This window comes from Erpetoichthys calabaricus, chromosome 5 (genome assembly GCF_900747795.2).
Source record: "Erpetoichthys calabaricus chromosome 5, fErpCal1.3, whole genome shotgun sequence".
Classification (NCBI taxonomy): Eukaryota; Metazoa; Chordata; class Cladistia; order Polypteriformes; family Polypteridae; genus Erpetoichthys; species Erpetoichthys calabaricus.
In genome coordinates, this window is record NC_041398.2 from 2,945,747 (window position 1) to 2,968,976 (window position 23,230).

A 23,230-nucleotide genomic window follows, 5' to 3' on the forward strand; every position below is an offset into this window, starting at 1 on the left:
CTCTGACCCGGAAGTAATGAGGACTTATGGATTGTTGGACAGGAACCACTTCCGGGTCAGGAGGTATAAAAGGACTATGGGGAAGCCCAGACACTGAGCTGAGCTGGGAGGAAGGGTGGCAAAGTGTCTGGGAGAGGAGGTTTGGTATTGGTATTTGGATTATTGATTATTTTATGTGTAGTGTGGAGTGGAGGGTGCTTATTGCACATTATTATCATAAAATAAATAAGTCTTGGACTTTTACCTTGCGTCTGGCATGGTACCTGAGGGTGCAAGAGGTCAATAAAAGCATCTACTGCTTCACTGTCCAGGTACTCAGGGTTTGCATTTTTATCACAATTTATGTTATTTGTTCAAGATTTTTTTCTAGTATTATAATCTGCATTATTGTCTTTTATTCTATTTGAATGTTTTGTATATCCTGTATTTATCTTTATTTAGTGAAGATATTACTTGTAGCCAATGTTATATCAGTCCTGTTGTTCTTTCTGAATTTTGGGCAGGGTGCTACATAAGTAAATTGTGTTCTTATTAGTATTTTTCTTTTTTTTCATTTGATGGCCCATCATTAATAATAATAAGTGACAAAAACTAGAGCAGTACTATATAAGGCAATTAATAATTAGCGTAATTCAGTGTAGAATATGTATTGACGTTTTCTTCACATACATTTTAAAAATATTAGATTGGCTTAAATGTTAATTCTAATTTGCTTTAGAACAATATTGCACACATGCGTAGTACATTTTAAAAAACGTAATCACTTCTATTACTAAAGTCTAATGTGGTGTAAACATTTTAATTATGTTGTATATTTTGTTCCATGAATGTAAACGAAAAACTATCTTCAATTAACACAGATCTTGATGATTTTAATTTTGTTGACATGGTAAATGGTTCCCACAGACCTGAACAACATAAACGTTAACAGTAATAATAATAATAATAATCTATACTAATAAAAGGCAAAGCCCTCACTGACTGACTGACTCATTCACTCATCACTAACTCTCCAACTTCCCGTGTAGGTAGAAGGCTGAAATTTGGCAGGCTCATTCCTTACAGCTTACTTACAAAAGTTAGGCAGGTTTCATTTCGAAATTCTACGCGTAATGGTCATAACTGGAACCTGTTTTTTGTCCATATACTGTAATAGAGGAGGCGGAGTCACGTATAGCGTCATCACGCCTTCTACATAATCACGTGAACTGAAAACAAGGAAGAGATTTACAGCACGACTCAAACGCGGGAACGAAGGTAAATGACGTTAATTGTTGAGTGTCTTTTAATACTGTGTAAGCATACATATTAACACATGTGCAATTAAACGTGTGCATTTACAGGGTGATTTCTCAGGCTTAAAAGCTCGCCTTTTATTAAAAAGAGTAAATGCAAACTGTTTTCATTCTGAAGGGCACAAACCACGTTAGATTTCAGCCACTAAACGCGCAAAAATGTTGGTACACCAGATAAATAAGTGCAACATATTATCAGTTGTATTGTATGCTTACAATACATATAGAAATGTGTTAATCGTTAATTAATAGTATGGGATGGTGTTTTTCGACTCGCGCCTTGATTTAAACGATTCCATGTCTTGGTGGGTTTGCGTAGCTTATTGTCAATATCTTTACACCTGTTTTTAAGACTTATTGACTGAAACGGGCTTTCACGAAAAAAGTTAGGGCTTTGCTACAAGATACACCCTCCACAAGTTAAGGAAGTAAAAATAAAAGTATATATTTCTGTTTTATTTAAACCTTTTAAGTTCGTATGCATAGCCCCATTTGGCTGTTTTAGTTTTTTTTTTTTCTTCAGTAATATTTAATCTCCTTAAACAAAAACAACATATCCATTTTACTTTTTTTGTATCTCTTTAGTAATATTTTAGTGTAAAAGGATAACCAGTATTTAAACCTTTTAAGTTACTTTATAAAGTTATTTTACACAATGTTGAAAAATTAATAAGAAAGCTACATATTTGGCAGCTGCTGCTTTAATTTTCAATGAAATGAAAAAAGCTCTCCAAGAGAAAACCTCAATGAAGAAGAAACAGTTTGCACTATCTAAAAAGGAGAAACCCTCATTTATAAAGGTTTGCTGCAGATGACTTAACTGAAAATAAATTAATAGTTCCTATGTGTATAATACATATTTATCTATTTGACTTATGCCTTTATTCCAGCAACTTGCAACATCTGAGGTACAATTTGTTACATTACTTTTGTTGTTTGCAGCACAGGCAGGTGAAGTGACTTCCTCAGGGTCACACAGTGGTGTCAGTACCAGAATTTGAACTGACAAGCTCCGGGTTTGCTGAAATATTACTGAAGAATGAAAAAAAAACGAAAACGGGCAAATAGGGCTATGCATACAAATGTCCATCCATCCATTATCCAACCTGCTATATCCTAAATACAGGAGCCAATCCCTGCCAACACAGAGCACAAGGCAGGAAACAAGCCCAGGCAAGGTGCCAGCCCACCACAGGGCGCACACACCCACACACCAGGAACAATTTAGAATCGCCAATGCACCTAACCTGCATGTCTTTGGACTGTGGGAGGAAACCGGAGCACCCGGAGGAAACCCAGACAGACACGGGGAGAACATTCAAACTCCACGCAGGGAAGCGAACCCGGGTCTCCTAACTGGCACCTTTCACTGCGCCACCATGCCGCCCGCATACAAACTTAAAAGGTTTAAATAAAACAGAAATATATACCTTTATTTTTACTTCCTTAACTTGTGGAGGGTGTATCCTGTAGCAAAGCCCTAAGTTTTTCATGAAAGCCCCTTTCAGTCAATAAGCCTTAAAAACAGGTGTAAAGCTAAACTTGCAGCACCGCTATTCAATTACACTCACCTAACGCCTCTCCTAAGGGGACATACTGTGGGATCTGGGCATCAGTCAAAGCACCAATCACAGGCCTGATTAGAAAGCGGGAAGCTGTGATTTGTCGTCTCCCTCCCATGTAACAATCACAGCCCGTGTTACAACGCACTATGTATGTATGTGTATATGTATATGTGTGTATATGTATGCGTGTATATGTATATATATGTTGATATGTGTATATATACAGTAATCCCTCGCTATATCGCGCTTCACCTTTCGCGGCTTCACTCTATCGCGGATTTTATATGTAAGCATATTTAAATATATATCATGGATTTTTTGCTGGTTCGCGGATTTCTGTGGACAATGGGTCTTTTAATTTCTGGTGCATGCTTCCTCAGTTGGTTTGCCCAGTTGATTTCATACAAGGGACGCTATTGGCAGATGGCTGAGAAGCTACCCAACCAGAGCGCGTATTACGTATTAAATAAAACTCCTCAAATATATTGTAAGCACTGGGGCTGTTCGCACCCCTAGAGGATATGGCCGCTCCTCAATAAACGCTGAAAGATTACCTTCACATTGCTCTCTTTCTTGCTGGGCTTGCATATGGCCGATTTGTCAAGCGATATGCTTCCTGCACTGTGCTTCGCATACTTAAAAGATCAAACAGCACGTATTGATTTTTGATTGTTGGCTTTCTTGCTCTGACATTCTCTGAGGGTGTGTGAGCAGGAGGGCTGTTCGCACAACTAGACGATACGGACACTCATCTAAAAATGCTTTCACGTTGCTCCCTTCTATGCAGCTGCTTTGTGAAGCGACATGCTGCACAGTGCTTCACATACTTAAAAGCTCGAAAGGCACGTATTGATTTTTGATTGTTTGTTTTTATCTCTCTCTCTCTCTCTGCTCCTGACGGAGGGGGTGTGAGCTGCCGCCTTCAACAGCTTTGTGCCGCGGTGCTTCGCATACTTAAAAGCCAAACAGCCCTATTGATTTTTGACTGCTTGCTTTTTTCTCTCTCTCTCTCTCTCTCTGACACGCACTCCTTTGAAGAGGAAGATGTTTGCATTCTTTTAATTGTGAGACGGAACTGTCATCTCTGTCTTGTCATGGAGCACAGTTTAAACTTTTGAAAAAGAGACAAATGTTTGTTTGCAGTGTTTGAATAACGTTCCTGTCTCTCTACAACCTCCTGTGTTTCTGCGCAAATCTGTGACCCAAGCATGACAATATAAAAATAACCATATAAACATATGGTTTCTACTTCGCGGATTTTCACCTTTCGCGGGGGGTTCTGGAACGCAACCCCCGCGATCGAGGAGGGATTACTGTATATGTATATATATGTGGATGTGTATATCCATCCATCCATCCATTTTCCAACCCGCTGAATCCGAACACAGGGTCACGGGGGTCTGCTGGAGACAATCCCAGCCAACACAGGGCACAAGGCAGGAACCAATCCTGGGCAGGGTGCCAACCCACCGCAGGACACACACAAACACACCCACACACCAAGCACACACTAGGGCCAATTTAGAATTGCCAATCCACCTAACCTGCATGTCTTTGGACTGTGGGAGGAAACCGGAGCGCCCGGAGGAAACCCACGCAGACACGGGGAGAACATGCAAACTCCACGCAGGGAGGACCCGGGAAGCGAACCCAGGTCCCCAGATCTCCTAACTGCAAGGCAGCAGCGCTACCCACTGCGCCACCGTGCCACCCGGATGTGTGTATATATATATGTATATATATATATATATATATATATATATATATATATATATATGTAGTATGTATATATATATATATATATATATATATATATATATATATATATATATATATATATATATATATATATATGTTTACATAACCTCTTTAACACACTACTTCTCCGCTGTGAAGCGCGGGTATTTTGCTAGTTATTACATAATTATTTAATAATTGCCATTATTAGTGTATAAATGGATATACATAATTGCATTTAAACGATTCGCCCAAATCTGTTGTATGTAAACGATACTGTTTAAACGCTGTTGTTTTTTCATCAGAAAACCCTATTAGTTTAAATGGCACTTTTGCCACTAGCAATATGGAGGACGCGCTGACGTATCGTGTCGACTCGGCAACACAGTGAATGCGGCGTCTAACTATATACAGTATGTCTATGTCTACAACTGCGGGAACGTATGGGGCTCTGCAAGTGGATATTATTGAAAATCAGAAATGAACGACGGGGCCGTGCGGGAGTGGGCGGCTTAACAAGCGCGTGCCCGACAGACAGCACAGTTCGGAGCATGCGCGAAATCAAAAGGAGAAACGGCACGGAAAAGTGCACTAGCGCGAAGAGAGCAGAAGCGATCCCGACATAACGCGCCTCTGCCAAGTCAGATGTAGCATTACATTTCACGGGACACCGATCGGAAAATAAATTAACGTAGCACCAGCAAAAAGTGTGCGACCCCCGTCATCCACAATAAACACGTGAAGGTGCGATTTGTTGTGCCGCCTTCTTCACATAGCGCTAAATCCCTACAACTTAAAAAAGCGATCCACGCGGCCTCAGGCACCTCCTCATATTTAAAGCCGCTCAGCATGTCGCGGTCTTCCTCACTGCTGGCATTCCCACCCGCACGCGATCGCCACGTTTTAGTTTGTCTCACCTTCTGCACCTTTGCTTGATCTTATGGCCGTGAAGAAGTCGGACCGCTGGGGTTATAAAAGAGCAAGCTAGTGATGTGCTGCTGGATACCGAATTGTCGAGCTTTCAAAGTCGAGGCTTGTTTGAATTGCGCCCGTCACATGATTTTGAGGCACGCTAGCGTCGTGACGTCATTGATATCTGCGCAGTCAGCTGCCGTCATCTGCTGAACGGCTTTGGCTCACAGCGTAAAAACAGTTGGCCCTGCTGCATCTGTAAGGTGTGCTGACGCGAGTTTAAATCCTAGTTGGGGCTCGCGTACGGTCCCTGCCCAAAGTTTAAAAAAAGGACTTTTTAAAAAGAGTTATGTAGTACTTGTCTGTAACTTTAAAAATACGCTTAGCTGACATTATGAATGATTCACATGGGGCACTTTGTTTCTTGTTGTGTAGTCTTTTCCACCTAGAATCTGTAACAAATTGATGAGCATATTTTACGTAAGGCAGCACTTATTATAACAATCCAGCGTCACCCCATGTTGATCATATCAGAGAGGCTAAGAAACGCTTCACCAAAGCCGACTTGTATCTGCGCACAACACTCCTCATTAAACGTTTTTACTACTCAGTGATTCCCAGATCTGTAGCTGATTTGTGTTATTGATTTCCTAAAAGCAATGTGATTAAAAGCGAGCTCTGCATAACTAATCACAACTGTCTTTAAAACAGAATCAGTGCAATCGACAGCGTCTTCTGCAATTTAGGGAAAGCCTCGCGATTCCTGCGTTACTGAGACAAAAATGATGTAAAGAAACTTTGCGAATTCATCCAGAGGTGGACATAAAGATCACTCAAGTACTGACAAGAAGGAGCAGCTGGATAAGCACATCTGGAGCCAAACTTTCAAAAAACATCTGACTTTGTCAGCAACATCCTTTACTTGTGAATGCATCTTTTCAAAGGGGGTATAGTCTTCTGAAGTGCAGCACAACAAAGTGAATCACTGATGGAAATACAGTTCTTGACAGACTAAGCTTTTGTCGTTTCTGTTTTCTTAGACCATCTTCAGTCCCACAATCCCCCGCAGTCTCTGACACGTTTAACGTTCTCTGCTCCTCACCTGTCGTGTTACCCAAATCATCAACACGGAGTTTCATTCAAGGCTTTACTGTCCGTCCTGTCATTCACATAAAATAAGACACACATGTCCTCTACATACGTGTTCAATAATAAGTTTATTATTATTATTATTATTATTGTTATTATTATTATTATTAACAATAATAATAATAAACTGGCAGGAATGAGAAAAAGCTCAAGATGGTAATATTTATGAGAAGAGCCCTCATGGCATCAGGGTGAGGAGGTGCCTTGTCTCCCGTTACGTGAGCTCGTCTGCCGCCCCTCACTTACATTAGCACGCGTTACACTGAGGGGCAAATGCAATGGAGAATACCGACAATGTACACCTTCAGAAGTGCAATAAATCTCCTGTACACGGAAGCATTCCATTGTCAAACGTAAAATACAAAGGAGTACATTTCAGATAAATGAAGAATTTTGTATAATTATAAACAATGCAGCATAACTATTATATTTGTTGTTACTTTTTCATTTATTCTCACCAAACGTTACATATCTATATGGGAAATGAATATGGGTAATATGTTTATAATAATTCTGATTAAAATACACTGTCAAAATATATTAATGAACAAACTGAGACACATTGGCCTTTTCTCAAAAAGCGTGTGCGCTGTCAAAACACAAACAAAAATAAAAACACCAAAAAAAATACAGAAAGTAAAAAAAAAAAACACATACAAACAATTGAAAACGTAAATTAAAATTATTGAAAGTAGCAAATAAAAAATTGAAAACACAAATTAAAAAGATAAGCACGCAAACAAAAAAGTGAATAAAATGCAAACAATTTGAAAACACAATCAAAAAACTGAAAGCAGAAGCAAAAAAAATAAATAAATAAAAATACAACTTGAAGTGAAAGCGCAAAAAAAAAGGAAAACGCAAGTGAAAAAATGAAAGTGCAAACACAATATTGAACATGCAAATAAAAAATTGAAAACACAAACTAAAAGAAAGTCAAAACGGAAATGACCTCTGAGGGGAGGGGCGGTGTGGTGTGTGAAATGGGCGGAAAGGCCAAGGAAGCGCTGGTAACGATATTCCGCGATCCTGACGAAGTTTAGTGCAACCTGTAAACCACTTCTACTATGTTGGTAAAGTTTGCTGACGATTCTGGCAATACTGAACATGCAATTGATGCTGGTGGACCAAAGAGAGTTTCTTCAGCTTTTAATTCAGGATTTACAGTATCGAAGAATTTGTGACGGCAAAGAAAATGACAAATATTTAAGGTGTGATAAAGCAGGTAAGTGTACAGGAGTGCAGTTTTAACATGAACACTGGTGTTTTTGGTGTTTTTGGTTTTGCCCAAATTTGCATAAGCAAGACATTAAGAAAACTAGAACCTACATAAATAAAAAGTAGGACTTTTCCAGACCTTTTCATTGTACTTATGTTTGGTTTTTAGACAGGGTTTAACACTTTATCTAATATGTATCTTATAGAAATTAAACTGGTTTCTGAGACATATTTATATATTAGCAATATGGAATTTCATTATCTTATGTTTGAACCTACTGAATATAAGTGACATTTGTTTTACTTTACTGTTTTGAATGTCTTTGTGTAACTTGTATATTCCTTTTAGCACAGCATACTGATTTATTTTTTAAAGCCCTTGCCAATGAGGAGTACTTTACCATTGGAAGAATGATGGCTGTATCGCTTATCCATGGTGGTCCTGGCCCACAGTTTTTATCTCCTAACCTTGTGAATTACATTGTGGGAACTGGTGAGATTTCTCCCTCAATTGAAGATATACCAGATCCTGATATTTACAAGATGCTCCAAAAGGTGTGACTAATATTAAAATATTTTGGGGGTGTTTGAAAAGATCTCCACTTTATGAATGTTCATCTCTTACATAGGTCCTGCAGAGGGTTGGCACCCTGCCCGGGATTGGTTACTGCCTTGTGCCCTGTGTTGGCTGGGATTGGCTCCAGCAGACCCCCCGTCACCCTGTGTTCGGATTCAGCGGGTTGGAAGATGGATGGATGGATGGATCTCTTACATAGGTCTCAATATGGTGTTTTCTGTCATTTTATTCTGTTAACCCACATTCTGACAAAAGCGCATTTTCCCATGGTATTACGGTACCGGAAACGTCATCTGCTAGTATAGCCACGAGCCTTGACCAAAGTTAATAGATAGATAGATAGATAGATAGATAGATAGATAGATAGATAGATAGATAGATAGATAGATAGATAGATAGATAGATACTTTATTAATCCCAATGGGAAATTCACATTCTTCAGCAGCAGCATACTGATACAATAAATAATATTAAATTAAAGAATGATAATAATACAGGTGAAAAACAGACAATAACTTTGTATAATGTTGAATGTTAACGTTTACCCCCCCAGGTGGAATTAAAGAGTCGCATAGTTTGGGAGAGGAACGATCTCCTCAGTCTGTCAGTGGAGCAGGACGGTGACAGTAGTCTGTCGCTGAAGCTGCTCCTCTGTCTGGAGATGATACTATTTAGTGGATGCAGTGGATTCTCCATGATTGACAGGAGTCTGCTGAGCGCCCTTCGCTCTGCCACAGATGTTAAACTGTCCAGCTCCATGCCAACAATAGACCTGCCTTCCTCACCAGTTTGTCCAGACGTGAGGCGTCTTTCCTCTTAATGCTGCCTCCCCAGCACACCACTGCGTAGAAGAGGGCGCTCGCCACGACTGTCTGATAGAACATCTGCAGCATCTTATTACAGATGTTGAAGGACGCCAGCCTTCTAAGGTAGTATAACCAACTCTGTCCTTGAAGTGAAGTGCTAGGCTGCAGCAGGGGCGGCCTTAGGCCTGTGCAAACTGTGCACCTGCACCGGGCTGTCAAATCCCAGGGGCCGCCACACCAATATATATTGAATATAAAACAGAAAGAGAAAATAACGACACTGCTGACGGCAATGTGGCTGAAAAACATTGTGTTTCTTGTTAATTAGTATGCTGTATTTACAAATGTCGCTAGAGTCGGAGCAGTAAGCTATATGTCGTATTATAACCTTCTGCCGTAATGAGAATATCATGGGCCGCCACTTGGTTTTCAAGTTACTGACACACGTATATAGAAGCGGGTCATGAGCACGAGGCGGCTATGCAGTGTCTACAATGGATGTGGCCATCCGCCGTGCATAAGATACCGTATTGACATTGCCAGGCGAAGGGGCCACCGATTCTTTCTCTGCCCAGGGCCGCCACGAGCCTAGAGCCGCCCCTGCTAAGGCTACACTACTGACTGGGCTGCTGGGACTGGCCACTGGGCAGAACTGACCATCACGAGTAGTAATAGCCCGCATATTTTCACGTTTTTTGTTCTAGTTTTGTGTAATTTTGTGCTAGTATTGTAACGAACAGTTAGTGCAGACTACAGCTGAAGATCTGAAGTGGATGCGAGAAGTTGGTGAGTTGTTTATTAACATATTTTTGTGATTTTGAGTTTGTAAAATTATTGTAGGTCAGGTGGCTTTTTGCATATCGGCTTATTTTACAATATAAACTTTGAAGTAAACTTAGTAAAGTAAAATTTGATTTTTGGAGGATTTGTTTTCCAACTTGAATTACTGAGCAATGAATTCAGTGAGTGTTTTCGTGATGTCAGTTCACACAAACAGGGCATTGCACTGTTCTCTTACAACGTTGAGAATGCGCCTGAGAATATCCAAATGGATTTGATTGAAGTGCAGTCAGATTCTATTCTGAAGGCAAAATACAACGAAGTTGGTGTGCCAGGCTTGTATGCTTACCTGCCACCCTCGTATGTGCAGATATGTAAGTTGGCATCGAGAGTACTGTCAATGTTCTGAAACACTTACCTTTGTGAGCAATTGTTTTCGTTAATGAAAGCTACCAAAACCCCACATCGCTCAAGACTTACCGTCGAGCACCTTTCATCCCTCATAAAAGTTGCAGCTGCACAAGATTTCAAGCCTGATATTGACGAACTGGTTACTAACAAGAGATGCCAAGTGTCGGGACAAAAGAAATAAATCTCACACTGTAAGGCTCCTATATAAGCAATGAATATAATATAATGATATAATAAGGACCTAGCTAAGAGGCTAAGACTCTAATTCTACTCTGTTCTATGGAGACTGTATGGAAATAAATTGCTTTTCTTTAAACTTTAAGTGTTACATTTTTTAAAGTTTTCAGTATTAGAAAGAAAGCTACAGTAACTTTGTATAACAGTATAATAGTATTTGTTACAGTGCGGCCCGCTGACGCACGTATGGCAGTCGAAGCGGCCCACCAATGGTAGTGAGTTTGACATGCCTGTTGTTCAGGATTATCTGGATTGGTACTTTTTTACAAGAAACAGTCAATGTATCGGAAGGTAATCTACATTTTGTGCAACTGAGAGTAGCTGGTCCTTTTTAAACATTATTTAAAGTGCCCATTGGTGGCCTGAACAGATTCAAAGATGGATTATCCACTCTCGATCTACTTGAAAGAATGAAGAAGCATCCAGGTGTATTTGTAAACTGCATGTGCTTTTCTCCAAGCGAGATCAATGCAGAAGCCATTGAAGAGATTTTTAAGATCAATTTCGGTGAGGCAGGCAGCAGCTGGAGACACGAGGAAGGAAGAACTGCTGCCTGTTGGGCAGACTACCTCTTGGATATTGAAGGTTAGAAAAAGTAAAATAATATTTTTAACCAATATTATCAGTGCATTTGCCTGTGTTGATATTTAGCAAGATGTCTGCAGAAGGTGGCAAAAGATATGTTTGTCCTGCTTAAAAAAGTATGAAATATTAGTGTATTATACTCACAGCTGCCATAACACGTTTGTAAATGTTGAGATGCTTTATCTAAATAAGAGAGTATTTAAAGCATTTTGGGAAAAATGTTTTAAAGTACATTTAAAAAGGCGCAGAGGCCCAAACACAATGTTTATAAAGCACTTTATTTTTACTTCTCCCTACAGCCTCAGATAAAACTTCATCTTGTGATCCTTCATTAGAAGACATTTTAATGTTTGCAACTGACCTTCGTGCTGTACCACCATTAGGACTGCAGCCAAGACCAACAATTTGCTTTCACCACGATGGGTCCCTACTGCCAGTGCCCAACACTTGTGGCAACATCTTAGGTTTTATGGATTGGCAGAGTTAAGAACATTTTCGATTTTATGTTAGTTTTGGAATTTAAAATTCCACCAGGTTTTGGCCATTATTAACCTGAGTCACGTACAGTTTATACATATTTCACAGTAATCGACTGTAATGTGCAGTCAGAGACACAGCCTGAAAAGCTTTAACAAAGAGTTAGGAGTTCCCATCATCAGAGTTGGTATGTATCCTACATACTTTTTGCCCAAAATGAATTAAAGGTGAGAAATCGCCCACAAAAAAGAGTAACGAACTGCCTGAGATGAAACAACTAGAAAAAAAGGGCAAGACAACACGTGCCAAGGATTGTTCACTTTACCTCTAAATTAAAAATGGAATCCCTGTCACGACAAGCTCCCCTTCTCTGTTCCAGCAGTTCATGTCTCTGCCATTGTACGATGCCAGCCTTAATTCTCTACCAGCCCCTCCACTCGTGAAATGTAAAGACAGGCTGACAAGCTTTCATTTTTAATTTGGTTAGTTTTAAATGTTCAGAGTTCTGAAAAACGTGAAGTTCCTGTATATTTGGATAAATATTTTGGATGCAGTTACGGATTTAGGTAACCGCAGTTTAACCAAGGCCAACAGTTTCACATTCTATGTTCTTTAAAATCACATTAGACATCATTATAGAAAATCTGCATGTGTTATGCTTCTAAAGGCAAAAGATTTGTGTAAAATTTTGAGATATCCTAACTAATGTATAATTTTGTAACTTTGGAGACTACACTTAAGACATTATTTGTTAAATTATTTACAAAATGTTTACATGATTGTTGTATGACCCTAGTTCTTCACAATCCTCTTTTATCAAACTGCATTACATTTCATTTGTTTGAGTCAGAGTAATGGACTATACACACCATTGGGTACTTGACAGTTTTAAAAAAATAAATAAATAAAGTTACCTTTACAAATTCGCTGTCTCTCTCAGCTTCAAGTATAGGTCAAAGGCTGATTCCCATGTGTGTGGTGTCTGAAGATTATTTTGCTGTTTTATTAATGTTAAGTATTCCTGGATGGCCATATCTCCACACATGGAAGTTTCTTCACAGTACGGTGATGGATCCTGAAGACAATTCAGGTTCAGTACACGTCTACAATCTCTTGCTTGAAACCTAAGAGCTTACAGCTCAAAGTCTGGTTTAGCTAAGGCCATTATAAAACAGTCAATATGTACTTGTATTACAAAGTAACATAGCCAGAACTTGTTACATCTAACATTGTATTACCGGTGTGGTAAACTGAATAACTCCTTTGGAATTCCTGATGGACAGGATGACGTTCTTGAAGGTCTCATTCTGTGTTGGTTTCAGAGCATCTGAGCATCTTAGCCTCATTCAAATCTTTCTGAAGAAGAGCAAGAAATACAAAGCGCAGCAAACATTTATGCTCATGACTACCATTAAAATGGCCACATTCCTTAAGGGCTTCAAAAAGCTCCAACCAAAATTGTGATCTGTAAAATTAATGGAAAGTTTCAAATATATGAAATGGGAATTATTTTATTTTTGTGACTTAAACTGTATACCTAACAAAATAAGTATGTTTCTCCTCTTTTAGAATATGGCTTCTCTTTTAAACCGTTAGTCAATTTTGTTATTCCAAAACAATAGTTTGAAATCTGGTTCATACAGACAGGAGCATGTCTTGACAGCCATGAACACACCTTCAGAATGTAAATCTGATTCGCTATTTTCGGAGGGGAGCGGAGGGGTTGACACGATTCCCTCACTGATTCCAACATTCAAGGTTTGAACAACAGCTGGATTCCTACCAGTGTGAATGTTCTCACTTGGTGTGTAGTTCCTTGAAAAAAATAATACACTTGAAGTAAATTAGGCCCTGCAGCCCCCAACCCAATTGCATTGGTGGGTTTTAGAATGTTGTGAAAATGTATATAAAGGGATGAGAATGAAACTTTCACAGTGTGGTTAAACGCGTCTATGTATTAAAGATGTAAAAAAAAAAAATCACAATTCTAACAAGGAATTTCAAAAATGTAACCATATTTAAAATTGTTAATCTATACAATACCTTTGTTTTCTAAAATGTGCCCACTAGGATTCGATCCTCTGATTTGCAACAGATGTTCTATAATTGTGACTTCTAGCACCAGAAAAAAGATCAGTATGTTGAGCTCTTAAAGTACATTGCATAGCGGCCATTACACCATTCTCTGTGCCACAATCTGTTCTTAAACGTATCGGTACAATACCCAAGTCAGATATATATATATATATATATATATATAGATAGATAAATAGATAGATAGATAGATAAAGAGAAGCGGTGATAGCAGGATTGTACAAAACTCCCTGCTTTATGCTGAACCTCGGTAAGACACGTCCCTCAAGACTACTGCGCATGCACAGCGTTTTGTTCCTGAATTGTAACGCGCTCACAGTCTCTACCTGCTTGTTTGCGTTTTTCCAAGTTGCAGTTTGCTGTTACCTTTTTGTAACTGTGTTGTGCGTTACTGACAAAGTAAGTCATTTCCTTTTTTGCAGCATTCACTGTAACTTAATATCTTAGTTAAAGTTGCAACTTGCATTGACGGTCAGTGCAAGTATACCAAAGCGCTATTATGGCTATATTTGCTGTTTGCGAATGAACATTTTGTTAAGTCTGTGCGCTGTTGACCTTTGGGGAGAGATGCGCCGTACAGTAATCCCTCACTTATCGCGGGAGATAGGTTCCAAGGCCGACCGCGATAACTGAATTTCCGCGAAGTAGGGACACCATATTTATTTAATTATTTAACGTGTATTTGGATGTTTTTAAACCCTCCCTGTATTGTTTACAACCCACCCTTTACTCTATTAATAACAGGGACAACTGCTAAGCAATATGAAGTTTACACTTACTGTATAGCGAAGTACACATAGCAGCTTGTTGCAAAGATTCCTAAAGCAGATTCCATCCAGACTACTGCCTTATCACGTCCACTTGCAACTCGTTTTGCACCCTGGTTAAAGGACACTGCGGCTGTAGATCTTATATGCTTTTCCTCCTTTTTAAATAAAAAGAATCGTGGACTCATTGATGCTGTAATGGTGTCCTGCAGCGGTGTAGCTGTTCCCTTCTTCAACATATCCAAAACTTTTACCTTTTCTGCAATCATTTGCATCTTCTGTTGGCGCTTGGACACGGCCCCTGAAGCAGGAGCACGTTAATGCTGAATGAGTGAGACTTCCTGGTTAATGCAGCACTCCGTCGCTGAGCCAATCAGCAGAACACAGGAACTTAACTGCGTGCTCTGATTGGGTAGTTTCTCAGCCATCCGCCAATAGCATCTCTTGTATGAAATCAATTGAGCAAACCAACTGAGGAAGCATGTACCAGAAGTAAAAAGACCCATTGTCCGCAGAAAACCGCGAAGCAGCGAAAAATCTGCGTTATATATTTAGATATGCTTACATATAAAATCCGCAAAGTCGTGAATCCGCGAAAAGTGAACCGCGAAGTAGCGAGGGATTACTGTACTTTACTTCGCTCCACGACGTTAAAACGTGTTGATTCTTGCCGTATTAAACGTAAAGGTTTTTTTTTGTAAACGAAAGCCGTCTTGGGTGTTACACTGTACCTTTTATTCTGGTTAATAGTGCCACCTACTGGTTGGATTAAACAATACGTAAAGCTGAGTGATGTTTAACATTGCTCTTCCTGAATACTGTGTAACTTTGACATTTAATTAGTTATGTGCATATGTATTTGTGCACTTATTGTATTCATTTAAATTTTGTTTAGATACCACACACACACACGTACACAAACCTATTAAAGTACTTGAAACAAGCTATCTACTCTCTGGTGTAGCTGCGGTTCTTTCTAATCGAAGAATTAGGCCAGCAAGTGTACAGTCAGCACAGTAATGTACAACTGTCCCTCACACCTTCGATACATTAATTGATATTCTTCACAACTGTGGTCCCCTTGTGACGATGCGGGTTCTGCTCCATGCTCCCATCCACTGTTCGGGAGCCCTTGAATCCAACACCGTCGGTAATGTTACCGGTGAGCTAGACAGTGAGGCAACAACACAGCAAGGGGATGATGAAAATGTGCAAAAGTACTTTTATTTCAAAATCAATAAAACAAAACAATGAGCCCAAATAAATAGTGCAGTGCCTTCAAAGTTCAAATAAATAAATAATCCATTAAAAGCAAGTGAAAAGTGGAGGTTAAAAACAAAAGAAAAATCTTCTAAAAACCACAAGGTAAAATATCACAGGAAGCAATCCTTTAAACCAGTTACACAAAAAGCCCGGTGTCTTCTGTTACCAAGGCGGCTCCCCTGCTACTCCCATCTGGGCTGCTCAACAGGAGAGTCGCCTACCTGCAGGAACAGCTGCCCTTCACTCAGGTCCGGTAGCCCTCTGATTCTTGGCTACGCTGGGCTCCCAACCAGACCGAGACTTGGGTTATTTCCCCAGCGGCCAAGACTCTCACACTGGGGCTAAACCAGCCCAAAGCCTCCTCGACTCCCGCTCCTTTCTACGGTCAAGTCAATGCCTCTACTGGTCACTCCAGCTACTTAATCGCTTAGCTCGAGTGACCGCTTCCTTCAGCCCCAGTAAGTGTTGGCCAAACACTCCCCTCGTGGGCTCTCCTCCCAGCTGCCTGCTTTCTCTCATGCGAGCCTGCTCTTGCTCACTAGCTCTCCTTTTTCCTCACACCGGCTCTCTCCACCCACTTCCTGTCTTCTCTCGCTACCTCCCGTTCTCTTTCTTTCCTTTACTTTTTTCTTCCTCCTCCTAGCCGGCTCGTGCTTCTATTTATGCAGAGAGGACATACAGTAGCAGCTGCAGCACATTAGCAGTCTCAGGAACAATCACGGATGTGGGCAGTCTGTCACCTGTGCACTTAGGGGAGAAACGCCCACACCGCAGATCGGCCCGAGACCCGCTTTAGCCACAACTACCATGCCCCCTCGCTAAGCCGCGAGCACGGTGATTATTTATTTAAAATGGCCTTTGCAGAGAGAGTTGTGGACCCGCTATACCACACCCCTATGCTAACCCTAGCATGCTGTCATCTTCAGGTCTTAAACATTTCTCTTTGAACCCTGAATGTTTCATTTTGTTTGTATTTCGATCTTCTTAAATTCCCACTTTTGAACTCACCCTTGACACACAGCCGATGAATGTGTTTGGTTTGTAAAGACTCTTATCATTTATAAATGATAACCTGAATTAGTGTAAAAGTCTTATAAAGCCCCTCTACATTGGTCTGTCATGTGACGGCTCTCTTTTTAGTCTCCTGTCCTCCTCGACTGTCCCTCCCCAGTATCTGATTGGACAGCATTGGCCGTCAGCTGACGTCACTAAATGACTTCTCCATTATCAGGGTTAAGAACAGCTGTCTGCACTCAGCCCAGGTGTCAGCCATCAGATGACATCCCAGAGATGGTACAAGTTCATTGCTACTCAGATAAGGCCCCATCTCCAAAGCTCCGACACAAAAATATTCCCCTTGTTGTCAGTGGCACCTCCTGGTAGTTGGCACTGCACTGTGGACTTGATTTGACTTCTCCAATTTTTATTATTACATTGAACTTTTTCAGTTGTGTTTAGTCCCTGTATGGCTGACGTACTGGCAGTACCGTTTCTGATTCCTTCATGAAATCTTATGTATTGCTGATGACGGGCGATACAGGAGGACCACTTTCAACATTCAGAACAGCTAAGAGGCTTACCACAAGTAGGCCAGTCATTTATGAATATGAAGCCCACTGCTGTCTGAAAAGCATTCACCACATTTAGGACAACAATGAGGTTTATTCTTGCACCTATAAGTTGTTGAAGAAGATTCTTGCTGTTTGTGAAATGTGTTGTAGTCCAGTGTGCTCATTACAGTATGAATTCATATGTGGCTCTGAGGTGACCTTAAATCTAGGAACTGTTTCACACTTTCAGTGTTATCTCCACTATTTTTATAACTTATTAGCTACTTTCAACTGGAGTCCTTTAAAGCATTCATAAGATTTTTTCTTCAATTGTTTTCATTGAGGAGCCAATGGAAAGATCATTTGTCATTTCTGGGACAGGATTTACTCCAATATGACTTTGCGTGTGTCTCTGAAAACTTCTTCTGGAAGAGAATCCTTTACCACATTCAGAACAGGTGTACTGCTTCTCTCCACTGTGGATCCTTCTGTGGCACCTAAGTGCGCTTTGACGTGAGAATCATTTGCCACATTCTGGACAGCAATAAGGTTTCTCTCCAGAGTGAATTCTCATGTGATCTTTAAGAGTCCTGCTATCTCAGAAAAGCTCGCCACAGTCAAAACAGCATTGTTTCTTACCAGAATGAATTATTTTATGAAAGTGAAGAGAACTATTATAGGAGAATCACATTCCACATTCAGTACAACTGTAAGACTTCTCTCCAATATAACTTCTCCTATGATTATACAGAGAATTGAGGCGTTAGAATTGTTCCAAGCAACAGTGAGGTTTCTCTCCTGTGAGAAGTCTGATGTGACTCTGTAGGGTGCTTTGTTGTGAGAACTGCTTATCACATTCAGGACAACAATAAGGTTTCTCACAAGTGTGAGTTCAGATGTCGGACTGAAGTGTGCTTAAGTCTAAGAATCGTTTCCCCATTCAGAACAGCAAAAATATTATTCTCCAGTATGGATTTTGGCATGTCTATGAAGACTTCTCTTGTTTGCATAACATTTGCCACATTCAAAACAGACATACTGCATTTTCTCTTCAGTGTGAGTTTGTGTGTGTACTCGAAAACAATTACGGTTGAAAAACCTTTTTCCACATTGAGGACAGCAACATGGCTTCTCTCCAGTATCAATTTCTGTGTGCCTTTGAAAAGTGAGTTTGTCAGAAAATTGTTTGCCACAATTTGGACAACAATAAGGTTTTTCTTGTGTGTGGTTTCTTCTGTGCGTCTGAAGATTGCTTCTACTGGAGAACGACTTACCACACTCTGGACAGCAATGAGGTTTTTCTCCTTTATGGATTCTTCTGTGCATCTGAAGATAGCTACTCGTTGAGAACGACTTACCACACTCTGAACAGAAATGAGGTTTTTCTCCTGTGTGGATTCTTCTGTGCGTCTGAAGAGAGCTACTAGTTGAGAATGACTTACCACACTCTGAACAGCAATAAGGTTTTTCTCCTGTGTGGATTCTTCTGTGCGTCTGAAGATTGCATAGATGTGAGAACGACATACCACACTCTGAACAGCAATGAGGTTTTTCTCCTGTGTGGATTCTTTGGTGCCTCTGAAGATAGCTTATATATGAGAACGACTTACCACATTCATGACAACAATATATTTTTTCTCCAGTGTGAATCTTCATATGCTTATTAAGATCACTTTTGTTTGTGAAGTGTTTGCCGCATTCCAAACATTTTTTTCCAGTATGAATTTGGATTTCTTTCTCCACTTGCTGTTGATCAGCTTTGATGGCATCTCTCTGTGTTACTCCAGTAGCAGGGACAGAACTGCACTGCAAAAAGGCTGTCAGGTTCTCTGATCCTCTTGCTGATTTCTTCATACCTTTCTGTTTGTATTGAGGAGAGGGCTGACCAAGTGAAGGTGGACAGAAGCTTCTATTCTTCTGTAAATCTGAAAGAACACAGACATTTTAACTATTGTTTTGTCCCTGACACCTTTATCCAAGGTGACTCACAACATTTGAGACACAATTGGTTACATTTCTCTTGTTTTTTCAACTGGAGCACAGGCAGGCCATGTGACTTGCTCGAGGTCACATGGTGTAAAAAGCTGAATTTGAACCTACAACTTCAGGGTTTGATGTCCAAATTTCTAACCACTACCCGCCTTTTAAAATAAATAAAACAGTACAAGTAAAGTGGTGGCACATTCGTTGAAGTTCCTTCCTCACACTGAGGTGCCATTTATGGTCTGGCCACTCCATATGTGGTCTTTACATGTTCTGCTGCTGTCTGTTCAAATTCTCCACCTTTCTCTCACATGTGAAAGACAGGCCTGATCTGATCAATCGATCACAAATCAAAATCATCCAATTTTCACTCCAAATGACTTGACCGATGATCAGTAAATTAGCTGATCTTAACATCTGATCTTGAATGATAAAAAGCATGCGAGATAAAGTTCCAACATTACCAAAATACAGAAACACGTCCTCGCCAGTCTAACAGTTTTATTGCCTTCCAACAATAGATAACAAATTTGCGGTTTGTAATATTTATGCAAAAAGAAGTCAGTGATGGAGGATTCTCTGCTAACATTTTCAACAATACAAACCTTATTCAGCATCTGAGAAGTCAACACAAAAGGGACTGGTGTGAAGAACGAGCTGTTCAAAGGCTGAGGCGACCATCAAGCTTAGTCTAGCTCAGTCACCTACTCTCACTCGGCCTCCAATAATGGCAGCACTTAGAAAACTCAACCTTATAATACTGACAGCAACACCAAAGACTTACTGTGACAGCAAAAACAGTGCAATTTGTAAGCCTGGACAACCAGCCACTTTCAGTTCTGGAAGACGTCACCTTCTAGATCATTTAGATCCACGATTCCATCTCCCAGTGAGTGTTTGTTGACTGACTTATTTATATAATTAAACAGGCATTAGCTATTTTGAATAAAATCTCTTTGATTAGGCTTTTAGTGAATGTGTAGGTAGATGGGAGGAAAGGGATGCAGAGTTTTACCGAGGAACATAAATATAAATCGTTATCAAGTGGACGTCGATTAGTTAGAATTGTAATTAGCCCTCTTATTGGCCTGTTGGGTAGAATGGTACGAACCTAGTGTTTTTGACCTAAATAAAATAATAATAATTCTTTGCATTTACATAGCACTTTTCTCACTACTCAAAGCGCTCAGCAATTGCAGGTTAAGGGCCTTGCTCAAGGGCCCAACAGAGCAGAGTCCCTTTTGGCATTTATGGGATTCGAACCAGCAGCCTTCAGATTGCCAGAGCAGATCCCTAGCCTCAGAGCCACCACTATTACTAATAAGCATTATGTGAATAGTCATAACGAATTCTGTAACAAATATTATCATCATGATTTTTTTCACCCAAATTAAACAATGGTACAAGGACATTTATTTCACAGATGATTGCAAATCTCAAATACATAAACGTCTTAGTGTTGGTGTCTCGACCACACAGACACACTCAGAGTGACAGACAAAAGCTGAGAGATCCAAAGAAACTCCCCACCAACAGAACTGCGGAATGCATGAAGAAATTGAAGAGCTCAGTTCCAAAATCAGCTAAGTACAAAAGATAAATTTTGGAGATAAATAGGAATATTTCGGTCCGTAAGCAGATTTTGAAACTAAATCCCTAAAACTATAGCGCTACACTGTTGCAAGTAGCAGGTTTTGAAGCTCAAACATATTTTCAGCGCATGACCAACTGCATGAAAAGTCACAATAACGTGTTCACTAAATTTTACCAAAAGGTGTAATAAGTAGATTTTGGAACTCACATCTTCAATTGTCAATAAAGATAAAAATTATATTTGAGTCAGCAGCATCGGAGGTGAATCCTTATCTCTGTGAACCTTATACCACAAGAGATGCTGGGCCACTGGCTTTCTGGAAGACCAATAAAAGTCGTCGTCCTACCTGTGTCCTCCTTATATGAGTGGGGACACCGAGTGTCTGTTCAGTACGGCAGCACACGTCATGGATGACAGGAGAACCAGACTGTCCTCAGAAGACTGTCCTCTTGTCACTGTTAACGTCCCAGTGCACGAGATTACCATTAGAAAGATGAGGCACATATTAGGTGGGCACGGGCTTGAGCAAATTCACTCTTAGTTAGTGCACAGGGGTGAGGATTTTATTCTTATTTATTTCTTTTTGTGGACATTTCTGCCTTAACTGCCGCACAATTTAAGAAATATGCATGTCTTTAACAAAATATGACTTTTAATATTTTCATTGTACGTAATGCGCTGTTGGCCTAACATACGTCACAGCTTCAGTCAAAGCTTCATGATGTTCAAGTCATGCGCTCAACAATTTAGATTTTTCCGTATTCACCCAAATTTTTCTAATTTATTATTTATTAGGTAGCATAGGGTAGCACGGTGGCGCAGTGGGAAGCACTGCTGCCTCGCAGTTAGAAGACACAGGTTCACTTCCCGGGTCCTCCCTGCGTGGAGTTTGCATGTTCTCCCCGTGCCTGCGTGGGTTTCCTCTGGGTACTCGGGTTTCCTCCCACAGTCCAAAGACATGCAGGTTAGGTACATTGGCGATCCTAAACTGTCCCCAGTGTGTGCTTGGTGAGTGTGTGTGTGCGCCCTGTGGTGGGCTGGCGCCCTGCCCGGGGTTTGTTTCCTGCCTTGCACCCTGTGTTGGCTGGGATTGGCTTCAGCGGACCCCCATGGCCCTGTAGTTGGGATGCAGCGGGTTGGATAATGGATGGATAGGTAACCTATTGTTTGTTATCATGCACCTGAGCAGCTGGTCTTTATCCAAATTCAATTAACTGTGTTTTCCACTCTCATTTCAATCTTCTAAAATCATCATAGCACCCACCATTAGAATTTATAAACGCTCTCTTTCTTTTATATTTAATCGCATTACTCACTTATTCCAACACTCCCAGGTGATTCTTCTCCTTCTCTCCCATTTCCCTCAGTGATTTTCTCTTCAGACTCTGATAACTCTAGTTCCAGCTCTGCAGAATTCTCCTGTGTAGCCAGTTGTCCCGTATTAGCGGACCAGGGCTGTAAACAGGATGGAGATTCTTCACAGGCATCTTGTTTGAAAATATCCTCCGTTTCATGCTTTTGAAGTTCAAGACCAACGGAGAAATCATTCAAATCCTCAGCTTTAATGACAGCAGTCACCTCCTTGCACTCCTCCTCCTCTTTAAAAACTGAAATTCTTTCTTCGTGATCCTCCAGCTTCACACACACAACCTCTGGTGTGAGCCACTCACAGTCCTCTTCTTTAATGTCCACCATTCTTTCATCCACACCATCTTCTTTGGCAGAGGCCATGCTCTGTGGGAAACTCTTCTCTCTCTTAAGTGTCTGCCCTTCTCCTCTCAGATTCACTTCTCACATAGACAGCCCTGAGGTGGAGACCATTAGACACCTCAGTGTATGACCAAGTGAAATGGGAAAGCCCTGTGAAAATAAAAGTGTAGAATTAACTTCATAAAGTCAGTAAAAATAATGAGCACACTTCAGGGTCACAGTGCCCTCCATGAGGTTTGGTTCAAAGACACATTTCTCTTGATTTCCTCCTCTGCCTCACAGTTTAAAATTACAAATCAAACAATTCAGATGTGATCGAAGTGCACTGCAGACCTTCATTAAGGGAGATTTGGATACATTTCAGTGCCACCATGTAGATATGAGTACACTTTATCTACACGGCACCATCATGTCTGGACACAGCAATGGCAGGTCTATTAAAGCCATCATATTTAGGGTTTTGTTGGCTATAGACTGACATGAACGTCAAACAGGAGTACGGGGTCTTCACATCATTGAC

The 23,230-nt window shown here is 40.4% G+C and overlaps 3 protein-coding genes across 6 annotated transcripts in view; all 3 read right to left on the reverse strand.

Annotated features, from left to right (window-relative positions):
• LOC114652525 (zinc finger protein 501-like) overlaps positions 1–23,230 on the reverse strand; it is a 312,019-nt gene that overhangs the window by 16,857 nt on the left and 271,932 nt on the right. The gene's annotated exons all lie outside the window — the stretch shown is intronic.
• LOC114652425 (zinc finger protein 883-like) overlaps positions 1–23,230 on the reverse strand; it is a 281,535-nt gene that overhangs the window by 16,857 nt on the left and 241,448 nt on the right. The window lies entirely within an intron of this gene.
• LOC114652531 (zinc finger protein OZF-like) overlaps positions 1–23,230 on the reverse strand; it is a 42,584-nt gene that overhangs the window by 16,857 nt on the left and 2,497 nt on the right. Inside the window, exon 2 of one of the 3 annotated variants that reach the window (XM_051927961.1) lies at positions 22,651–22,860. In XM_051927961.1, coding sequence (XP_051783921.1) covers positions 22,651–22,731 — 81 coding nt within the window. In that variant the 5' untranslated portion in view covers positions 22,732–22,860. Of the gene's footprint in view, positions 1–5,514; positions 5,647–22,650; positions 23,047–23,230 lie in introns of those variants that run through there. The other 2 variants (XM_051927960.1, XM_028802920.2) reach the window with 2 other exon arrangements.